This window comes from Stylophora pistillata, chromosome 13 (assembly GCF_964205215.1).
Source record: "Stylophora pistillata chromosome 13, jaStyPist1.2, whole genome shotgun sequence".
Taxonomy (NCBI): Eukaryota; Metazoa; Cnidaria; class Anthozoa; order Scleractinia; family Pocilloporidae; genus Stylophora; species Stylophora pistillata.
Window position 1 is genome coordinate 6,673,654 of NC_142531.1, and position 23,777 is coordinate 6,697,430.

General features: G+C 38.7%; 2 protein-coding genes across 2 annotated transcripts; both read left to right on the forward strand.

Moving 5' to 3' along the window:
* The first annotated feature begins 2,364 nt into the window (after window positions 1–2,364).
* On the forward strand, window positions 2,365–23,450 carry LOC111345598 (uncharacterized). The gene is made up of 4 exons (XM_088743480.1): window positions 2,365–2,502; window positions 15,228–15,982; window positions 18,959–21,934; window positions 22,419–23,450. Coding segments are annotated over exons 3-4 (2,841 nt in total). The 5' UTR covers window positions 2,365–2,502; window positions 15,228–15,982; window positions 18,959–19,095; the 3' UTR covers window positions 22,421–23,450.
* On the forward strand, window positions 2,372–10,528 carry LOC111319591 (uncharacterized). Its single transcript, XM_088743479.1, has 3 exons — window positions 2,372–2,502; window positions 4,463–5,841; window positions 6,217–10,528. The coding sequence occupies exon 3, from the start codon at window positions 6,226–6,228 to the stop codon at window positions 9,085–9,087; it is 2,862 nt and encodes a 953-aa protein (XP_088599605.1). The 5' UTR covers window positions 2,372–2,502; window positions 4,463–5,841; window positions 6,217–6,225; the 3' UTR covers window positions 9,088–10,528.
* Window positions 23,451–23,777: the final 327 nt, after the last annotated feature.

Genomic DNA, 23,777 nt, shown 5'->3' on the forward strand with positions numbered 1-23,777 from the left:
AAAATTCAGGCCTGTACGGGATTCGAACCACTGACCTCTGCGATACTAGTGCAGCGCTCTACCAATTGAGCTAACAAGCCAACTGGGAGCAGGCCATCATATTAATTTGATGAGCTGCTCCCAGTTGGCTTGTTAGCTCAATTGGTAGAGCGCAGCACTAGTATCGCAGAGGTCAGTGGTTCGAATCCCGTACAGGCCTGAATTTTTTTCAGGTCTGATTTTCACTATTGCTTAAATAGTGCTTTACTGCGAAGGATCGTGCACATATACGTTTCATAACCGCAGTTCATATATATCTATTTTCATATGTTTGTTGTTTGATGTCAAATTTGCTTGATCAAGGGCTTGGTGATAACTAGCGTTTGGAAATATTATTCTTTGAGCTCTTCTTTGTTTAGATTCAATAGCGTCAGGAAGGTATGCAGGAATATCTTCGCACACTTGCGCAGCATACTCTAAGATCGATCCAACCTTACATGTGTATACCTTTAGCATGTCTTCTAGTATGACTCTTGACTCTTGGAATAATTTAGTAAGCATAAGAAGAACATGAAAAGAACACCAAAGTTAATCTGATCAAGTATTGACTATTTAGAACTCAGATAATTAAAGGAATGTCTCGAACACTTATTGTCAAAAGAGTTTCATTATTCAAAATCAACTTAAAATCGTAGACTTAAAATCATAGCTCGATCTACCTCTCCCAGTGTTATTTGCGTTGTGGATTTCAAGCAGCTCTGCTTAAGAAGAGCACCTCTTTGCAGGATTTTGGAATAATTTAGTAAGGATTAGAAGCACATGAAAGGAACAGCAAAGTGGATCTGATCAAGTATTGACTATTCAGAACACTGACAATTAAGGGAATGTCTCAGACACTTACAACTATCGAAAAAGAGTTAGTTTTATTATTCAAAATCAACCGACTCAAAATTTGCGCCGATTTCATTCAAAAGTACTTTTCTGTCTCAAACAATTACTTTCAAAGTAGAGTTTTATTTTTAAAAATTATCTAACACAAGATTTGTATTGATTCCTTGAGATTTCATTTTTCGCATTGCAACTTACTCCGCCGACCATACTTTATCTGAAGGCTGGAGGAGTACTTTTAAGTGTGATTCAGGAGATGTAACTCTCTGTTAAGCAAAGGAATCGGTTTTTGAACTTTTCTTGTAGACTTAGATGAAAAGGGAAAATGCCTCAGTTAGCGGAATCAGTGACTCGTTAGATACTTTTTTTATTTCTTTCGAATACAAGCGTGCCAAAGATTGACGTACTTGTCACTGTGTTGTCACTTTCATAGGCAAGCTTACTGACAAACTTACCAGGTTGCTTAATTGTTTTTGAGGAGATGTGTAGCGAATTTTAAATGTATTTCTGCGTTGATTACTTAATAGTACGGGTACGTCCTCCTCGCCTGGAAATACTGCAAAAAATCACTGATAACAATGATTAGTGAATGAGTGACTAAATATTTTATCGAGGAGTTTATTTCGTTTTTGTTCTCAGGTCTCGTTCAAGCGGTTTAAAGGTGTAATAGGCTCGTGCAAGCTGTTACCGTGAACTCTCAGGACTGATTAAAAATGAAGAAATAATGAAATACAGCTTTCCAGAGATAATCCGATAACACTCAAGTAAAACCAACAACGTCATCACATGAACATAATACAGGTCTCGATTTCAGTATTCATTGTCAACAAACAAGTTCGAACTAGTCCGTGGGAAAGTTTGGGTACACCCAATGCTGTACCTAAAGGGCAGGGTGACTTGAAATCATGCGAGCGTTACCTGAAATCATGCGCACGTGACTTCCTTGGAAAGCCGATATCCTGGATAATTTTGTACAATTATTTTTAAATATGCAACATCTCGTGGAAATTGCTTGACTTCTAGGAATCGTTAAGATCATTATCTTCTAGACAACATATATATCCGCCCCTAATATCCAGAGGGAAATGATGTCACATTATGGGTCACCTCTAACATCTTTTTGGTTCAGTGAATACGGCTTTTTAAGTGCTTTTTAAGTGCTTTTCAAAACTCAGGAGTAAGAAAAAAAACTTCAACTGGATACTGGACATTTCCGAGCGCACCTCGAGCTAAAAAGCCCTAGATTCTGATCTAACTGCGACGTGGGACTTGCCCTCGCATCCCACAATATATACATTTATTTTCTCCCACCTAAAAAAGTTTGTGTCCCCTTCCTTTGCTTTGTTAATAAATAAAGGCAGGGTGTGCTGAAGGGTCAAAATTCGCGAGTGACAGGTTCATTACGTCCGAAATTGAATGATCAATGATCACAAGACTTTCTGGTGACTTTCATAACAATGGACTGTTCTTTGCGCAAGAGTCACGAGTTTTGATGGAAAACTACCAAGTCTCCAGCGATCAGTATAAGACGTAGCATGTTTCGCAAGCTCGTCCTATTTGTCTTCAGATTTTACCCTCGCCGCAAATTTAGAAATCCCATCACGGGAAGCAGACGTAAATGGTATCGCATATCAGGTGAGCTTGGAAATTAATCCGAGAAATAAGTCTCTAATTATTTCGTGAATCTTTCGTCAACCACAATTTGTTTACACTTCCTCCAACTTTCCGAGAAAATCCGGAATTATTGCTTGTCAATATTTTATGAATTGGTCACTGCTACTCTACATAATTGGAACACTTTAATTTTGAACTACAGAGTAGTATGGTGGCTCATATGGGACACATTGATTTTCTCTTCGCAAGTTACTAACTTGCGACCGCAACTTATAACTTGCGATCGTGACTTATAACTTGCGATCGCAACTTATAACTTACGATCGCAACTTAAAACTTGCGATCGTGACTTATAACTTGCGATCACAACTTATAACTTGCGATCGCAACTTATAAATTGCGAGTTAGTTTCAGTATGAGTTACATGAATCATGTGATCGCGACGTAAATGGCAAATAAGCTGACTGAAACATTTTCCTAAAGAAATGGTGTACGTGGGACAAATTTCTAGATGTTAATTTTAACTAGACGCATGACAACTCGGGCTTCAGTCTTTGCTTAGGAATGTTTACTAATGTGACGAAGAATGTTGCTTCATTTACCTTTTGAAAAATTTAAACCCAAATCATGTTGTTTGTTTTCCTAACTCCCCACTACTGCAACATTGTTTCTTTGTTCTGCTTGTTATTGTCAATGCATAGGGAGAAAAAAGCACTGCGCACAAACGTTATCACAAAAAAAGAAAGAAAGCCGACTCATTTCTACGGTGGCTCATAAGTGCCATGCAAAAATTGTGATTTTTTTATCGTTTTAGCGACTTTTTTAGCGACTTTTTTAGCGACTTTTTTAGCGACTTTTTTAGCGACTTTTTTAGCGACTTTTTTAGCGACTTTTTTAGCGGGCTCAAGTTGCACATTGTGACTGACCCACGTGGTAAGTTGAAATTCATACACGTCGTTGGAGGAGAAGAGCCGATCATGAAGATTTTCTTTATATTCAGCGTTATTTTTATACAAAGTTCTTCCCTGGAAGCTGTCGCTAAAAAAGTCGCTAAAAAAGTCGCTAAAAAAGTCGCTAAAAAAGTCGCTAAAAAAGTCGCTAAAACGATAAAAAAATCACAATTTTTGCATGGCACTTATGAGCCACCGTACATTTCTAATACATGAAGATCAAAATATATCACTGAATGCTAGTCTGAATAGTTGTTTACAACTTATTTGGCACATTGCTTTTAGAAAAGCTCAAGTGGTGACATGGATATAAATATGAACAAAGAAAATAAACATAAAGCAATAACAATTATTTATTTTAACAATTTTAAGTCCTCAGCAATTCTTAAACATTGTTTTTACAAAATTGAAAACAACTATCTGAAACAATATTTAATTATAAAAAAATATATGATAATAAATGAGATGTAATTTAAAGAAACTCTGTTAAAAAGATAACGTTGACAACTGTTACCCTGTCATAAGTTAGATAATAATGAATGATATTTGGCAAAAAAAAAAACAATTTCCTGTCTTAGAAAAAGAAATAGGGCTGTTATAGATTATTCAAATTTTTTAATTTTGTTAAATTCTGAGGATTGAGTTTTGTGTTTTCCACCATTATTACTGTTTTGAATTTTTGAAATTTTCCGCAGAAAACGAATTTAATGATCCCTGAGTGCTAAATCCAAAATCTCACTCTTAGCCTTTACACAACAATTCAAGATCACAAATGAAATTATTTCCATATTTTTGTACGAAAAAAAATATATATATAAACCGGTATCTCCCAACCACGTAGTTATTTAAATTTCCGCTTGCGGAAGAAAGCTAGCTCGGTTTGTATGGAGGGGAAACGAAGGGTAAGAGTGTCACAATATTTGCTCGGGAAAATGAAAACTGTCGAAGGACAAGGAAACTAGCTCGAAGAGGGTGTATTCAACTGTGTCAATAAAGATGATTTAAATCATTTATACGGCTTGTCTCTTCAGATTTTTGCATAACCAATCACACAAGGAACACAATGCACTGAACCAGACAGCTGCCCAAAAAGAGTGTACAACAGGAAACAGAGTAACAAAAGACAGACGAAAAATTGCTTTATGAAAAAAAAAAATTGTTAAGTACCTTGAATTAGAGAAGTGACCTTGAGTTTGAATCATCGATAAGCGTGTTTGAAACGAGTAATGTTACCGAACGTTTTTTTTTTTTTGCTGGTCCGCTAATGGTTTCAAGTTTCTCTTGACTGGATAGTCTGAGACACGGGTCAAATGAAGATCTAAAAAAAAATCGACTCGTAGCCTTGTCAATCGTTGTCTGACTCCAGATAGGAAGATAACGGTAAAGATTTGCATATATTACCGTATGATTTTGGCCATCCACCAAGTAAATCTCTGTATGGAATGCTCTCTACTATAATTTATACTAAGTGAAAGTCAAACTCACTTCAGGAAAAAAAAGAGGAAGCAAAGTGAATTCGAGTTTCTCGAATGTTTGTTTTCTTTGTCTTTTTCACTAGACGTTTTTTTTTCGCCCAAGTGCAATGCAAGTAGCGTCAGTGAATATAACAGGGTGTGACCAAAGTGAGAAGAAAACAATTAAAACGAGGGGAACAACTGATTTTTCTCTCTCAAACTTGTTCGTTCAACTCCTCTTTCTCAGCTGTGTCCAAGACTCGATTAAATAAATGAGCGCTCAAGGAATCCGTACCGATAATTAGAAGCTTGATCACAATGTTACTCACTGAACTTATTAGGCTCGCGCAACAGGAACGCAATTGCGTCTGTCGAAGTGGAAGTGTTTTGAAATATTGATGAGCAAATCGCGCGGTTCTATGTTCAGTTTGCGTTTTCTTTTGGTTTCTTTCATAAGCATTATCAAAACTCAGCCAAGCGTTCCTGAAACTATACTGTCCATTTCGCAGGCTGCATCTGGATGAGAGGGGACTTCGAGGAAATATAACTCTTCTATCACTCCAATCACACACCTGCAGCATTAAATATCACCCAATCACACACCTGCAGCATTAAATATCACCCAATCACACACCTGCAGCATTAGAAAAAGGCGAAAGGAATAGAAGTAACGGGGCTTTTCGATTTGAAAGTATTTTGTAATATTTGAGGACAATTGTTTTATGTTTATTTTTGTTTTTCTACTTTGTTTGACTTGTTTCATAAGCACCATCAAAGCTCATCCAAGGTTAATAAGACAAGGCTTAACAGGAAGTTTCAATGGGGTGACGACTTCTATGCCTGACGGTTGAATTTTTTGACCGTTTAATTTTACGACGAAAGGTTTAGTCATTGAGACCCTCTTCACAGAGAACAAGAAGTTAACCAAGTCTAAGCAAACAAGCTCTTAAGGAAAGGTAAATGTCGTTTCACATACTTCCGTTACGCCTGGTTCAAAACATTCAGCCGCTTACAAAGTTCCAGTTCAGAAGTCGAGAATTCCATTTCTCTCCTACCCTCCTGACACAAAGAAGGGATTGATTGCGTGATGTCTGCTTTCCACATTCGTTGCGTGACAATCTATTAATTTTTTTTCTCACATATTGACGTCTCATTGGTTCTGAAAACAAAGCAATACTGGTTTGATGTTCTAAAAAAAAAGCTAAGCTGCGAATATTTACTCTCAAAATTAGTCATGAAATTCTAAACGGTTACGCTCGTTGAATTCCTAGATGTTTCTGATCGCTTTCATGGAAGTTTTCAACAGTTACGCATGTTGTTTGTCTCAACAGTGTTAGCAAATGGCGTCCATCTTTGAGCCATCAGCGGAAAAAACTAACGGTACAAAGTTAGCGCGACTGCTAATTGATGGAGGTACACAAGGACTTAAAAACGTTCTAGAGTCTTTCATACATCCGCCTTCAACATTACAAATTATGTTAAACAACAACAAGGCAACTCTCGTCAACTTAAGGAGGAGAAGTATACTAAATGATAGTCAGTGGGAAAGGCTTTTTCCTCCATCAGGTGACCCACCAGACTCTAACACATTTGATATCACTCTTCTACATTTACTGCTCCGAAAAATCTGTCCTGCTTTGACTGAACCTGCGACGGGATGGAACGGAATGCCTGCAGACGCAGATCACAGTCGCGAAGCAGAGATCGCCCGGATTAAATACTTTCGAAACAGATTGTGTCATAGCATTTCCACCGGTGTTCCTAATGACGAGTTTGAAGACAAATGGAACACAATTTCTCATTCTTTAGTGGCCTTAGGGGTCGATCAGCTGGAAATAAACTGCCTAAAAACAGAAGACATCGATCATGGTACACAGCGAAGGATCGATGAGGAAATAGAGAAATGGAAGCTTGAATTTGAACCGAGAATGAAGGTTTTAGAGCACGAAGTACAGCAGTTAAAAGGACAAATTTCAAATGACAAGCGGCCCAGTTCAGAGCAGAGCGGGTCTCTTGAGCTTCCCAATTGTCTTCCAGATGAGGCTCAAGATGTGTTCGGCTGCTCGGAAGAAATTCAACGAGCTGTAGGATTTGTTCAAAGCGGAACAGTCTCTATTGTTGCCTTAACCGGTGGACCTGGCTTCGGGAAGACCACTGTGGCTAACAAAGTGGCCCACGAGCTGGCAAAACGCGAAAACAGCCGAAGTGTATTATATTGCGCACTAACATCCGAACCATCACTAGACGACGTATTTACCGAAATGATTCTTACCTGCAGCACAAGCCCTTCTCAGCCGCCTGAGAATCCCAAACACTGGCTTCTGAACTGGAGCAAACAGCAATCTGGGAAAGTCACATTGATTCTTGACAATGCAGATCGTGTCCTCGAGTCTGAAGATCGACATCAGTTTGTGGACACGTTACGGAAAATGAGGACCTTCTCAAGGAAAAATCTAACTTTTATAACCACGTCTAGAAAAACAGTAGAGGCACCCAGTCGTGATTCAAGTATCCGAAACATTAGATTGAGGCCTCTCTCTTTGCCTGAGGCCACCAATGTTCTTCTTTCAAGGGTTGGCGATTCGGAAACGGGACAGGAACTCTCCAAAACGGAAAAAATGGTCTCACTGTGCGGTTGTGTCCCTTTAGCACTTTGCATCGTTGGATCTTTGCTTTCCGACTACAAAGAGGAAAAATTAATTGAAATTCTCGAAAATAAACCTCTACATGTTCTTCAGGACAACGATTTGTCGGTTGAAAAGGCCATCAAGACATCATTCAATCTCTTAACTGAAGCAGAACAAAAGGCATTGGCAATTATGTCTGTCTTTCCAGGTTCATTCGATTCTGATGCAGCTGAGGCTGTAATTACAGCTGTAATGGATTCTGAAGTGCAACCAGTTCTAATTCTCCAATCACTCAGAAACAGGTCTCTCTTGGAGCAGCCAAGTTCGTGTAGATATGAAATTCATCAGCTTATCAAAATGTTCCTCTCGAAAGATTGTCACACCAAGTATTCACAGGTTGTTGCTCAAGGAGGAAGAGAAGCCTGTGTCCACTTCATTTGTCTACTTGCTTGCAATGCCAGTATGTACTGGAAAAAAGATAAATGCAAAGAATCTGTTTTGAAATTTAGTAGAGAAAGACACAACTTCGAGTATTTCTTAAAAATTTACGTTCACACGATAAAGAAACGTGATGCAGATTCTCTTCTAAGTTCCACCAGCGATTTTTTTGAAGATTTTCCACAAAAGTGTATGTACTTAGAAATGTGCCTTTTACCCGACTTCTATGTCAAAATCTTGAAAGAACTTGGGAGGTACTTCCGCTCAGTAAGTCACCCCGTTCACATCGTTGAAGTTTTGTGCCTTCTCGGACATGAAAAGAGAAAAGTGGGCAAGATAGCAGAGTACCAATTTTTGATGAATCATGCCAAGCAGGTGTACTTTAACAATTACAAAGCTTTCAAATCAAATAGTTTGTCTCAAGTATATTTTTTTAATAGCTATGCCTGCTTTCTTTCGGCACCAAAATTGCTTCCCAGTCGATTGCAAATGGTCTCCACAGTGTATGAAATAGCTTTAATTTTGTGCCGTAAAAACCTCGATGAACATCCTGAAACGGCAGTTACTTTGCAGTTCGTTGGACGGTATCTCAAAAGTTTGCAAAATCTTCAAGATGCAATGGAGATGTTTAACCGGTGCCTCGGAGAACATTTCATGACGGCTCTGAGCCACAAGGGCATCGCAGACTTCTATTTTGGTCGTTTCTTCTCCAGCAAGGATAACACAGACATGGAGAAATGCTTTGAGCATTATGAAGCTGCACTGACTTTGATGAGGAATCTTGGTGTTGGCGACCACAAAGAAAGCATTTTGACGCTGAAAAACTACGGTGTTTGTTGCAAAATCAAAGGCAATTATCAAGAAGCAATAAGTATTCTAACCAAAGCAAAACAAGTCGCGGATATTGAATTGGAGGAGGACCACAAATGGAAAGTAATGATTGAAACTCAGCTGGCCCTTGTGTACGATTGCGTTGGAAATGCAGAAGAAGCGGAAAAAATGATGGAGAAAGCTCTTAACATGAACAAACGCCTCGACCAGTCCATCGGTCAGTTAGCAAATAGAAACGAGATCCGTGAATTCCTGTGGCGTCATCCACAGGTTGACCAGGCGGTTAGGTTTAATTCTCGTAGTTAAGTTTGACAGTTGTACGTATCTGTAAAATTATCCAGTTGTTCATGAGGTCAAACTACGATTATGCCTCTCCAGGCAAAGACGCTACCTGGACATAAATGGACAGTTGGAATCCTTCTTTCTGTTTCTGGTTTGCGTATGTCAGAACTGTGTTCCTTTCGTTTAGGATAGCGTAGAGACCAACGTTACCCTTTTACTTCAGGAAAAAGAGTCCATTGTGAAGTGTTTCTATTCATTCATAGTAGACTTTGGACAAGAGACTATCGTAAGACCGTTATCATTCTGATGGGCATAATCGAGGGAAATTTAAACCGAAGAAGACCAATTGAATTAGGCTTGCATTTGACAGTAATATATAAATTGTTTATCTATTTTATAAATTCCCGATTGAAGAAAAAGACAGCTTCATTACCCCACCATTATACTTTATCCTATAATGACAATCTGTCTGCAATATATTTTATCCTATAATAACAATCTGTCTGAGTGAAATATGAAAGGCTGTCTGACCTTCCCCCACCTTTCCGATACGCGAGAACAATTGCGAGCGTGACTGTCATGTTATAACCCGAGAGTTAGTTACAATTGTGAGCGTGACTATCATGCTATAACCCAAGAGTTAGTTATAATTGTGAGCGTGACTATCATGCTATAACCCGAGAGTTAGTTACAATTGTGAGCGTGACTATCATGCTATAACCCGAGAGTTAGTTACAATTGTGAGCGTGACTGTCATGCTATAACCCGAGAGTTAGTTACAATTGTGAGCGTCACTACCATTCTATAATCCGAGAGTTAGTTACAATTGTGAGCGTGACTGTCATGTTATAACCCGAGAGTTAGTTACAATTGTGAGCGTGACTGTCATGCTATAACCCGAGAGTTACTTACAATTGTGAGCGTGACTGTCATGCTATAACCCGAGAGTTAGTTACAATTGTGAGCGTGACTATCATGCTATAACCCGAGAGTTAGTTACAATTGTGAGCGTGACTATCATGCTATAACCCGAGAGTTAGTTACAATTGTGAGCGTGACTGTCATACTATAACCCGAGATTTTGTTACAATCACGGTTTCTTAGAATACCGTATGTTCGGTTCATGGGGTTTTGAAGTTTTATGTTGACACATGTGTAAATACATGAAGAGGTGTTGAATAATTAGCAGCTTTTGTTTGTAACCGGAAGCCTTTGTAAGGAAATGTTTATCATACATTTCAGTGGTATCGACAATTTATGTAACTTACCAGATAGTAGGAAAGCCAGGAGATTGCCTTGAGATTGTCGCCATTGCAATTCAGCTGATCCTTCTATGTTTTCAAGTCAGAAGGGTAAGGAAGCAAAATAAGGACATAACAAGGAAAGGAATCACAATTGGTTCTCATTACTGTTTATCCGGCTCGTCTGTTCTTTAAATGTGTTAATAGAATGTTTATGTGATCATGATGATGAGGAATGAATTGTTTCAACGCTAAGCACTGCAAACCCCGGTAAATCCGTAAATAATTGTTTGGAAGGGAAATGATTTGTATAATTGATGCGGAGTTATCAAAGAGATGCTTCCGTGAGCAGCCACAAAAATCATGACGGATTCAAACCATAAATGTTTCCGGATAAAATGATGCCAGAAGAACACCTGAAAAAAATAACAGCAATGCATCTGATGTACTATCAATTTCAATCTGAAATTCTGCAACTTCTTTTTTGTCTCTCATACCGAGCACTTTGAAATATATTTCCTGTTTTCTCACTTAAAATTCAATGATGGGTTACACTTTGAACTGTATGTCAAATCATGTCAGTGCATGTCTTGCTCAAAGACGATATTCTGAGCAACCCGATACTCAGATGCTGCTTGCCGTAACTGCGTTACGTAGAAATTTGCTTTCAGGACAGATGTAGTTCCCAAGAATTTTGTCGGGAAGACGATCTATTTTTAGTCCGCCAAGTTTCGGAGAAACACAGCGGAATTTACCGTAAAACACGAATCTCTCAGTGCGGAGACACCGCGGAAATAGGTTATTTTAGGGCACGATACAGTACTTTACTGGTCAGCTGACACTTTAACGAAACCGGTAGGTAACTCATGGATGGGGAATTACTATGTCCCAATGCATATTATGTCCTATACTCGACGTACATATGATGTCCTAACACCACATACAACATTCAGGGCTATGTACGGCTATACATGGCTATACACAGCTATACATGGCTATACGCACTTATACAGGGCTATACAGGGTTATACACAGCTTTACAGGGCTATACACAGCTATACAGGGCTATACACAGCTACACAGGGCTATACACAGCTATACAGAGCTATACACGGTCGTACACAGCAATAACTGGCCATCTACAGCTATACAGGGCTATACATGTGTCGAAGTATAATGGAATTGCTTGAAAGCAATTCAATAGAATTGCTTGAAAGAATTACACTGGCGCTATATACATGGCTATATACAGCTATACTGGGCTACTTAGACAGCTATACAGGGTTATACACAGATATACAGAGCTATGTACAGCTATACATTACTATACACAGCTATAAATGGCTATACATAGCTATACAAGGCTATCCACTGCTAGACTGGGCTATACGGAGCTATACAAGGCTATACACAGCTATACAGTGTTATACACAACTATACAGGGCTATACAGAGCTATGAGGGCATATACATAGCTGTACATGGCTATACACAGCTATACCGAGCTATACAGAGCTATACACGTCCATACACAGCTATACATGGCTATACATAGCTCTACATGGCTATACACATCTGTACAGGGCTATACACTGCTATACTGGGCTACTTAGACAGCTATACAGGGCTATACACAGCTATACATGGCTATACACAGCTATACAGGGTTATACATAATTACACAGGGCTATACACAGCTATACAGGCCTATACACAGCTATGAAGGCATATACACGGCTGTACATGGCTATACACAGCTATACCGAGCTATACAGAGCTATACACGTCCATACACAGCTAGACATGGCTATACACAGATATACATGGCTATACACATCTGTACAGGGCTATACACTGTTATACTGGGCTACTTAGACAGCTTTACAGGGCTATACACAGCTATACATGGCTATACACAGCTATACAGGCCTATACACAGCTATGCAGGTATATACACGGCCGTACATGGCTATACACAGCTATACCGAGCTATACAGAGCTATACACGTCTGTACACAGCTATACATGGCTATACATAGCTCTACATGGCTATACACATCTGTACGGGGCTATACACTGCTATACTGGGCTACTAAGACAGCTATACAGAGCTATACACAGCTACACAGGGCCATACACAGCTATACAGGGTTATACGTAGTTATAGAGGGCTATACACAGCTATACAAGGCTATGTACAGCTATAAGTGGCTATACACAGCTTTACAGGCCTATACACAGCTGTACAGGGCTATACACACCTATACACAGCCATACACAACCACACACAGCTATAACAGCTACACACAGGTATACACAGCTATACACCGCCATACACAGCAATACATGGCTATACACAGCAATATATGGCTACACACAGCTATTCGCAGCTATACAGTGCTATACACAGCCATACAGGATTATATACGGCTATTCACAGCTATACACAGTAATACATAGCTATATACAGCCATACAGAGCTATATACGACTATACAGTAGTGGTTTAGTATTTCCTGATTTTATCTAATTAACAATTATTCCACCAGCGCGCGTTGGATATGAGATGATAGATAGCCAACGAGGCGCGTAGCGCCGAGTTGGCTATAATCATCTCATATCCAACAAGCGAGAGTGGAATAATTGTTTTATTAAAAAAACGCCCCCAAGATATTAGACAAATCTTCTCGACTTTATTTTGTGAGAAGAAACCGGATTTAACAATGTACAGAAATTAGATTGTGGTATATTGGCTCATATACCATAATGGCAGAGCCAATAAAAAGTCTTGAATTGGATTATCCAGTGATCCAGTTTTAACAATATGGGATAGATCTTGTCATAACTTGCGGATAATAATAATAATAATAATAATAATAATAATAATAATAATAATAATAAGGAGTATTTCTACAGCGCACAACTCCAATAAATTGCCCGTGGCGCTTTACAACAAATAAAAATAAATTATAAACAAACTACATTTACTAACATTCACCAACAAGCATTTTAAAATGATATAGGGTGGCTCTCATTCCTCATATCTGACATCAATTTTTTTTTACACATAAATAGCCTGCGATCTACTAACGATGTCAAATTTACGTATATGTGCACGATCCTTCGCAGTAAAGCACTATTTAAGCAATAGTGAAAATCAGACCTGAAAAAAAATTCAGGCCTGTACGGGATTCGAACCACTGACCTCTGCGATACTAGTGCAGCGCTCTACCAATTGAGCTAACAAGCCAACTGGGAGCAGGCCATCATATTAATTTGACGGCCTGCTCCCAGTTGGCTTGTTAGCTCAATTGGTAGAGCGCTGCACTAGTATCGCAGAGGTCAGTGGTTCGAATCCCGTACAGGCCTGAAATTTTTTTCAGGTCTCATTTTCACTATTGCTCAAATAGTGCTTTACTGCGAAGGATCGTGCTCATATACGTCTCATAACCGCAGTTCACACATATGTTTCATATGTTTGTTGTTGTTTGATTTATCATCTACGGGTTTATGTCGAATTAATTTGATGGCCTGCTCCCAGTTGGCTTGTTAGCTCAATTGGTAGAGCGCTGCACTAGTATCGCAGAGGTCAGTGGTTCGAATCCCGTACAGGCCTGAATTTTTTTCAGGTCTGATTTTCACTATTGCTTAAATAGTGCTTTACTGCGAAGGATCGTGCACATATACGTTTCATAACCGCAGTTCATATATATGTATTTTCATATGTTTGTTGTTTGATGTCAAATTTGCTTGATCAAGGGCTTGGTGATAACTAGCGTTTGGAAATATTATTCTTTGAGCTCTTCTTTGTTTAGATTCAATAGCGTCAGGAAGGTATGCAGGAATATCTTCGCACACTTGCGCGGCATACTCTAAGATCGATCCAACCTTACATGTGTATACCTTTAGCATGTCTTCTAGTATGACTCTTGACTCTTGGAATAATTTAGTAAGCATAAGAAGAACATGAAAAGAACAGCAAAGTTAATCTGATCAAGTATTGACTATTTAGAACTCAGATAATTAAAGGAATGTCTCGAACACTTATTGTCAAAAGAGTTTCATTATTCAAAATCAACTTAAAATCATAGACTTAAAATCATAGCTCGATCTACCTCTCCCAGTGTTATTTGCGTTGTGGATTTCAAGCAGCTCTGCTTAAGAAGAGCACCTCTTTGCAGGATTTTGGAATAATTTAGTAAGGATTAGAAGCACATTAAAGGAACAGCAAAGTGGATCTGATCAAGTATTGACTATTCAGAACACTGACAATTAAGGGAATGTCTCAAACACTTACAACTATCGAAAGAGAGCTAGTTTTATTATTCAAAATCAACCGACTCAAAATTTGCGCCGATTTCATTCAAAAGTACTTTTCTGTCTCAAACAATTACTTTCAAAGTAGAGTTTTATTTTTAAAAATTATCTAACACAAGATTTGTATTGATTCCTTGAGATTTCATTTTTCGCATTGCAACTTACTCAGCCGACCATACTTTATCTGAAGGCTGGAGGAGTACTTTTAAGTGTGATTCAGGAGATGTAACTCTCTGTTAAGCAAAGGAATCGGTTTTTGAACTTTTCTTGTAGACTTAGATGAAAAGGGAAAATGCCTCAGTTAGCGTAATCAGCTACTCGTTTGATGCTTTTTTTATATTTTTTTCGAATACAAGCGTGCCAAAGATTGACATACTTGTCGCTGTGTTGTCACTTTCATAGGCAAGCTTACTGACAAACTTACCAGGTTGCTTAATTGTTTCTGAGGAGATGTGTAGCGAATTTTAAATGTACTTCTGCGTTGATTACTTAATAGTACGGGTACGTCCTCTTCGCCTGGAAATACTGCAAAAAATCACTGATAACAATGATTAGTGAATGAGTGACTAAATATTTTATCGAAGAGTTTATTTCGTTTTTGTTCTCAGGTCTCGTTCAAGAGGTTTAAAGGTGCAACAGGCGTGACCTGAAATCATGCGCACGTGACTTCCTTGGAAAGCCGATATCCTGGATAATCTTGTACAATTATTTCTAAATATGCAACATCTCGTGGAAATTGCTTGACTTCTAGGAATCGTTAAGATCATTATCTTCTAGACAACATGTATATCCGCCCCTAATATCCAGAGGGAAATGATGTCACATTATGGGTCACCTCTAACATCTTCTTGGTTCAGTGAATACGGCTTTTTAAGTGCTTTTTAAGTGCTTTTCAAAACTCAGGAGTAAGAAAAAAAACTTCAACTGGATACTGGACATTTCCAAGCGCACCTCGAGCTAAAAAACCCTAGATTCTGATCTAACTGCGACGTGGGACTTGCCCTCGCATCCCACAATATATACATTTATTTTCTCCCACCTAAAAAAGTTTGTGTCCCCTTCCTTTGCTTTGTTAATAAATAAAGGCAGGGTGTGCTGAAGGGTCAAAACTCACGAGTGACAGGCTCATTACGTCCGAAATTGACTGATCAATGATCACAAGACTTTCTGGTGACTTTCATAACAATGGACTGTTCTTTGCGCAAGAGTCACGAGTTTTGATGGAAAACTACCAAGTCTCCAGCGATCAGTATAAGACGTGGCATGTTTCGCAAGCTCGTCCTATTTGTCTTCAGACTTGACCCCCGCCGCAAATTAAGAAATCCCATCACGGGAAGCAGACGTAAATGGTATCGCATATCAGGTGAGCTTGGAAATTAATCCGAGAAATAAGTCTCTAATTATTTCGTGAATCTTTCGTCAACCACAATTTGTTTACACTTCCTCCAACTTTCCGAGAAAATCCTGAATTATTGCTTGTCAATATTTTATGAATTGGTCACTGCTAATCTACATAATTGGAACACTTTAATTTTGAACTACAGAGTAGTATGGTGGCTCATATGGGACACATTGATTTTCTCTTCGCAAGTTACTAACTTGCGACCGCAACTTATAACTCGCGATCGTGACTTATAACTTGCGACCGCAACTTATAACTTACGATCGTGACTTCTAACTTGCGATCGCAACTTATAAATTGCGAGTTAGTTTCAGTATGAGTTACATGAATCATGTGATCGCGACGTAAATGGCAAATAAGCTGATTGAAACATTTTCCTAAAGAAATGGTGTACGTGGGACAAATTTCTAGATGTTAATTTTAACTAGACGCATGACAACTCGGGCTTCAGTCTTTGTTTAGGAATGTTTACTAAGGTGACGAAGAATATTGTTTCATTTACCTTTTGAAAAATTTAAACCCAAATCATGTTGTTTGTTTTCCTAACTCCCCACTACTGCATCAGTGTTTCTTTGTTCTGCTTGTTATTGTCAATGCATAGGGAGGGAAAAGCACTGCGCACAAACGTTATCACAAAAAAAAGAAAGAAAGCCGACTCATTTCTAATACATGAAGATCAAAATATATCACTGAATGCTCGTCTGAGTAGTTGTTTACAACTTATTTGGCACATTGCTTTTAGAAAAGCTCAAGTGGTGACATGGATATAAATATGAACAAAGAAAATAAACATAAAGCAATAACAATTATTTATTTTTAACAATTTTAAGTCTTCAACAATTCTTAAACATTGTTTTTACAAAATTGAAAACAACTATCTGAAACAATATTTAATTATAAAAAAATATAAGATAATAAATGTTATGTAATTGAAAGAAACTCTGTTAAAAAGATAACGTTGACAACTGTTACCCTGTCATAAGTTAGAAAATAATTAACTGGAACATGGTTGCAATTGTTCTGTTTTTGTTTTGTTTCTGCTTTTCTATTAGTTTTGTATACAAACACAACATAAATATTCTGGACCTTCCTTTATTTTCTTCTTGAACTGTTGAATACATGAATCTAAAGTTGCATTCTTAAAGTTACAGTTGAAGGTTCTTTGCGTCTCTCAAGAAATTCTTGTTTTCTTAAAGAATCCATCGTTGTGTATTTTTCTGCTTGTTTGTTTAACAGGTCTTGTTTCTTACCAGTGTCCAATGTTTTGTATTTTTCTGGTTGTTTATCTAATAGATCTTGTTTCTTAGCAGCATCCATTGTTTTTTATTTTTGTGCTTTTTTGTTCAACAGGTCATTTTTCTGAACAAACTGCATTGTTTTTTATAACATAACCAAAGTAAAGCTCGCGCTCTGATTGGTAAATTTAGCGTCCCCCATTTGCCCATGGGTGTACGCTGCTGACGTGAGCAAATGCAAAGACTATTTTTCCGCGCGCGCATGTTTTTTCTGGTCGCGTAAGATTTGTTAAATAAAAGGGAACTCTTTAGCTACAATGTATCAATGTTATGTTATAAAACAAATGGTAAACACCACAGCGTACATTATTGAGTTATGGATGCACTTGGGAGGTTTGCTAAGCACTCAAGAAGCTAGAGTCGCTCTCGGCTATCGCCTCGAGCGACTCTTACGCTTTTTTCGTGCTTAGCAACCTCCCGCGTGCATCCATAAGTCAATAGTGTACGCTGTGTTGTTTACCATTTGTTAAGTATTTTTGAACCGTTTTTCAGTTGTTTTTCATGTTTGTTTGCTATATCCCTTATTTGCTGTTTATCTAATAACATTTTCTTTTTAGATGGTTCCATGGTTTCATAGTGTTGTTTAAAGAGTTAATTCTCTGAATTTTCGTCAATTTTTTTCTATCATTTCTATCAACATTTTTACATGAACATGTTACAAACTGTATTGTGTATTGTCCTGAAGATCTATGTTCACTTTGAATTTTCCAAATGACATCAACAAGTGAAGGTATGCCATTTATGCATTTAGTGAATTGAACTGGTGGTATGTGACTTTCATTGTATACTAACAAAGAACAAAAATACTTTCACCTACTTGATCGCAAGTTATAAGTGCGATCGCAAGTTATACGGTTATATATAAGTTGCGATCGCAAGTCATATGCAAGTTATACGTTGCGATCGCAAGTTATACGTTGCGATCGCAAGTTATAAGTTGCTATCGCAAGTTATAAGTTGCGATCGCAAGTTACGCCATCGCAAGTTAGTAACTTGCGAAGAGAAAATCGATGTGTCCCTTATGAGCCACCGTAGAGTGGTAATGCTTCGTTCTTGAAGCAACTTAGATTATTTAAAAAAGTAGAAAATACAAGTGAATTGGGCGAGTCACTATATTTATATAATGGACAGACAAAACTTTATCGTGAATCAAAAACGGAGCATGACAATTTTAAAATTTTTTATATCATCACACTGCACAGATGAAAAAGATCCTTCTTGGAAACCAAAAATTTATTGATCATCGCGACTTTCTTGGTTGAACATTTCGCACCGATTGAGGGTCTTAACTCGTGGTTGTTTGAATACAATATAGATTATATATCCTTCTTGAGAGGAAATTTCAATGTAAAAACAGCCTCAATGGGGGGATTTATGGCAGCTGGCATCACATCCTGAACAACATCTGCGAGTCTTTCTGGACCCTCAGTAGAGGATCTCTCAGAAAATATGATGCCTGGTAGAAGGCTACCAAGACTGCTGAAGGAAACCTTGGATAGGTTTACATTATCGAGTCTCTCCTAGAATTCCTAGAATGAGAGACTTCCCTGTTGACTAACTATAAATTCATCATCGAGTCTTTCCTAGAATCGGGAAATTTCGCTGCTGACTATTAATAAATTCTTCATGGTGTCTTTTCTAGCATTGGGAAGTTTTCCAGTTGACTGGTTATAAAATTCGCGTCGATTGAAAATCGCAGATCGCGGTTATCCGAGGACAAGCTAACGTACCCATCCTTCGCGAAACAAATTTGTTTTTCAAGAGCTTTCACGGCAGGCCATGCCGGCGACTGAAAGAACATCCTTACCAACTTCTGCGAGTCTCGCTGGCCCCTCAGTAGAGATTCTATCGGAGGAAAAGACGAATGGCACAAGGCTAGCAAGACTGCTTATTGATGAAGGAACAAATGCTCTAAGGAAATTCTTGCATTCCACGCATCCAGGGTCAAAACTAAAGCACGCATTAGACAACAATCGCCTAAAGCTCGAGGGGCTGAGGCGGAAGCGAATAATACCTCATGAGCAATTAGAAAAACTGTTTCCTTCCTCAGGTAATCCACCAGATCCCAAAGAATTCGACATCACACTTTTACACTTATTGCTCCGTGAAGTTTGTCATCTAAAGACTCCTTCGACGGGATGGCACAAAATGCCAGCAAACGCTGATACGAGCCCTGAAGCCAGCATCGTTCGTATAAAATGCTACAGAAATGAGCTGTGTCATAGTGATTCTACTGGAGTTCCGAATGACGAGTTCGATGACAAGTGGAACAAAATATCTTCGTCTTTAGAAGTACTTGAGGTAGCCGCCTATCGGAAAAAGCTTCAGTTCCTGAAGAGTGCTACTATTGATCACAAAGCTCGGTTGCTGGAAGAGGAACTCGAACAATGGAGAAGGGAGAAAGAACTAGAGAAAAGTGGAAAAGACTCTGAACTCTCCAGTTGTCTTCCAGATGAAATGTCAGAAGAAGAGATTATTGGCCGTGGTGAGCAAATACAAGACATCAAAAATAAACTTCAAAGTGGAAAGTTTCCTGTAATTCAGATCACTGGCGGTCCGGGATTCGGAAAGACCACCGTAGCCAAGCGAGTGGCTTGTGAATTAGCTAAAGGAGAAGATCGTAGAACTGTTTTCTTTTGTAGCTTATTATCGAAGAAGACGTTCAACGAGGTGACAATGGAAATGTTTAATTCGTGTAGTAAAGTGGTTAACACGCAAGTACCAGAGAATCCGGGACAGTGGCTTAAAGACTGGAGCAAACAGATCCAAGACCAGGTCACTTTTGTTCTAGACAATGCAGATGGTGTTCTTGAGTCTCCCGATCGAGAAACATTTCTCGAAATCTTACGTGATGTAAGGAAGTTGTCGCGACGAAATGTTACATTTGTAATTACTGCGAGATCAACATTTGAAAATCCCGACTTGTTGTCAAAAGAAGCTAGGCTACCCCCGTTGTCAAAAGATCAAGCCAGAAATCTGCTTGTTTCTCGGGTTCTCTCTTACAAACATGATGCACACCATGAGCTTTGCAAAGCAGAGCAACTTGTCACATTATGTGGCTGTGTTCCCCTGGCACTGTGCATCGTTGGATCACTGCTCTCAGACTTCACAGAAGAAACACTCATCAAAAGCCTGGAGAGAGAACCACTGGCTGTCCTCGAGGACGATCAAAGATCTGTTGAAAATGCAATCAAAGCGTCTTTTGATCTTCTGACAGAAGCTGAACAAGAAGCCTTTGTTCTTATGTCCACTTTTCAAGGTTCGTTCAACTTAGTCGCTGCCGAAGCTGTAATGAAAGCGAGCTCTATCCCTGGAATTCGGCCAATAAAGATTATTCGCTCCTTGAAGAAAAGTTCGCTTATCGAGCAGCCAAGCTCCCGAAGGTATCAGATGCATCCACTCATTCATTCCTATTCAAGGAAGATTGGTCAAGAAAATCATCCCGACCTTTTAGCCAGAGGGGAAAAATTGGCCTGTGTTCACTTCATTTCTTGCCTCGCGAACAATGCCAAAATGTACTGGAGAAAGGACACCTGCAAAGAGTCCGTTCGCTTATTTCACGAGGACAGGGACAATTTCGAGTATTTTTTACACATCTATGCCCAGAAAGGGAAGGAACAGGATGAAGAAATCATGGAGTGCTCCAAGACCTTCTTGGAAAGTTTTCCACAGAAGGGTATATACTTGCAGAAGTGTCTTCCTCCAAAAATCTACGCTCGCATCCTTGAACAGTTAATGGACGTATTTGACTCAGTTCTTGAGCCGGTACATTTTGTGGAACTTGCATGTCTCCTTGGACATGAATATAGGAAAAAAGACCAAATGAAGTACAATGAACTTATGCAGAAAGCGGAGAAGATTTACTCTTCGAATACTGCTGAGTTTGACCGAAATCCTTTAGCGAAGGTCTACTTTCATAGCAGTTACGCACGCTTCCTTTCCAATAAGAAAGATCCCAGTGAACAGCTAAACATCGAGAAAGAGAATCAAATTGCTTTAAAAGTCTGCCATGCAAGTTTGGGTGATCGTCATCCAGAGACAGCCGCAACTCTTCTCCTCACAGGAATAATAGCACAACGCCTTTGGGAACGTAATGTAGCTAAAGAAAGGTTAACAAAAGCGTTAGAACTCTCTCAACAGGTCCTTGGTAAACATTTTATGACTGCTGAAACTCTGAAAGCCATTGCAGACCTATTGCTCTCTTCCAATAAACCCGAAAACTTGAAAACTTGCCTTGAGTATTACGAAGCTGCTGTGGAAATGTTGAATTACCTGGGAGTGGGTGAAAGCAAGGAAAGTATCTTACCATTAAAGAACTTTGCAAGTTGTCATGTGGACAGCGGCAACTTTAATGAGGCAATGGCTTTATTGACGAAGGCAGAACAGATTGCGGAGCGAGGACTGGAACGCAATCACACTTGGAAAGTCTCGATAAAGACTTCACTGGCCTTATTGCATGAGAGAATGGGTAACGTGGAGTGGGCAAAAAATGCGATGCTTAAAGGACTATCGATGCACAAAGAGCTAGGACTCGCCATAGACAAGATAAGAAACAGCCACATGGTTCGGGAATTTATGAATCGATATCCGGAGACTTTCCCCGAGGCTGAGTTTCCATGTAAGTATAAGACTGAATATTTTATTACTTATTACATCATCATTAAGCTCAATTTGTGTCCTCTGTCTGACTGCACTCGCAGAGGTTAATTTATGTGGGGGAAGTTTTTGGCCTCACGCTCGATGAAAAGTGCACAGATCCTTTAAAGTCTACGTGTTTTTAGAGACATATTTTGTAGTTTATAACTAATAATTTTTTTAGGTTATCGTCGATGCAATGATTCATTTTGAACTGAGATATCAGTGTTTTCGGTGCCATGTTATCCTAATGCAGTGTGGCTGCCTCTGAACACTTCATCATGAATGTGGTTGAGTAATGAACATAATCACTGTGTTATTAACGTTCTTATGGGGCATGTTTATTTTACCCTTGTAAGTTTATCTGCTTATTAATTTTCCATGCCCATAGGAAACGTAAATCTCTCAATACCTTAAGTCATAAACAGACGAAACCTGATATCTGCCGTGTTGTTTGTAAATTTCAGAAATTTTTCCTGTCAAAGTGGCTGAAAAGATGGACATTCATGCCAAAGGTCCAGGGTTGGATCTCCATAAGAAGAAGGGGGGCAATAAATGTTAGAGGTGACAAGGAAAAACTTTTTGAACAAAGTGGTATTTGATTTGTGCAAAAGGACTGAAACGAAGGAAGAAGAAAGAAGGAGAAATAAGTATCATTATTAACAACTCACGAGTACGAAGCTGTAGGCTACACTTTCTATAGAATAATTTGTTTATTATATATCATACAAGCCGAAAAAAAAAACACTCGTTAGATGACCCGCAAAAAATAGCAAATGCTTAAAATTGTAGCTCTCTTTTTTCGATTAATAGCTGCACAATTTTGTAGAGAAAAATTGACGAGGGGACTCCTGCTGATGAATCCCTAAGAGTGACTAGCACCTAAATTCTCCCAACAATATCAGCCCTGAATCACACATTAAGGTAATGAGAGTTGAGGAAATGATCAACAACTGGAGAATCTCTTGATTGTTAAACAAATTCTCCTTGTCCACATTTAAGGAAATGTATAGAGAAGAGTATGGAGAATATGCATACCGATGTTAGGGTGTAAAAGGGTCAATCAAATAATGCACTATTAATATGCAAAAACATGACCAGTTAAAATTGTTATGCAGTCTTTAGCGAAAGATGGCAAAACGAACTACACTGAGATGCAAGCTCAGGTTTTTAACATAGTCGTACCTGCTGAAATCGAGAACACTTTTGCGAGAACACTAATGCAGCTTAAAAAACTAGCCTTCTCAATCAGACAAATCATATCATTGTTACAGAAGCTGCCTAGATTATTGAGGAGTTGAACCTGACTACATATGCCTCGATTCATTGCGACATTTTGAGATAGAGAATTTTGAGAGCATATCTATTGATTTCTTGGATAACTCTTGAATAAAGACGTGCAGTTCACTCAATATTGTGCCTTGATGTGACATTAAGTCACATATAACCACTTTTAGGCAATATTCTGGATAATTTGATTAAAGTTTCTCAATCTTAAACATTTCTCAGAGATTTCTCTTTAGAAAGCTTCTGCGATTTAAATTAACAAGCTACTCCCATCCAAACTGTAACTTGACTTTGATTGAAATGATACCATGTAAAAGGTCACAATCATGGTGATGCCAAAACATATCATTTGATTCGCTCCAATGGTTGAAGGCGCTACTTATTTTGAAGATTAGCCCACCAGGGATCAACGTTGTCAGGTTTTATTTGTACTAGAGTGAGCACGGCTCGTTACATCCGTGGTTACGCCATAGTCAACTGAAAATTAAATAGTTTCGAGATAATTATTATTTACAATATTCTTAGTCGAAGCGACAAAC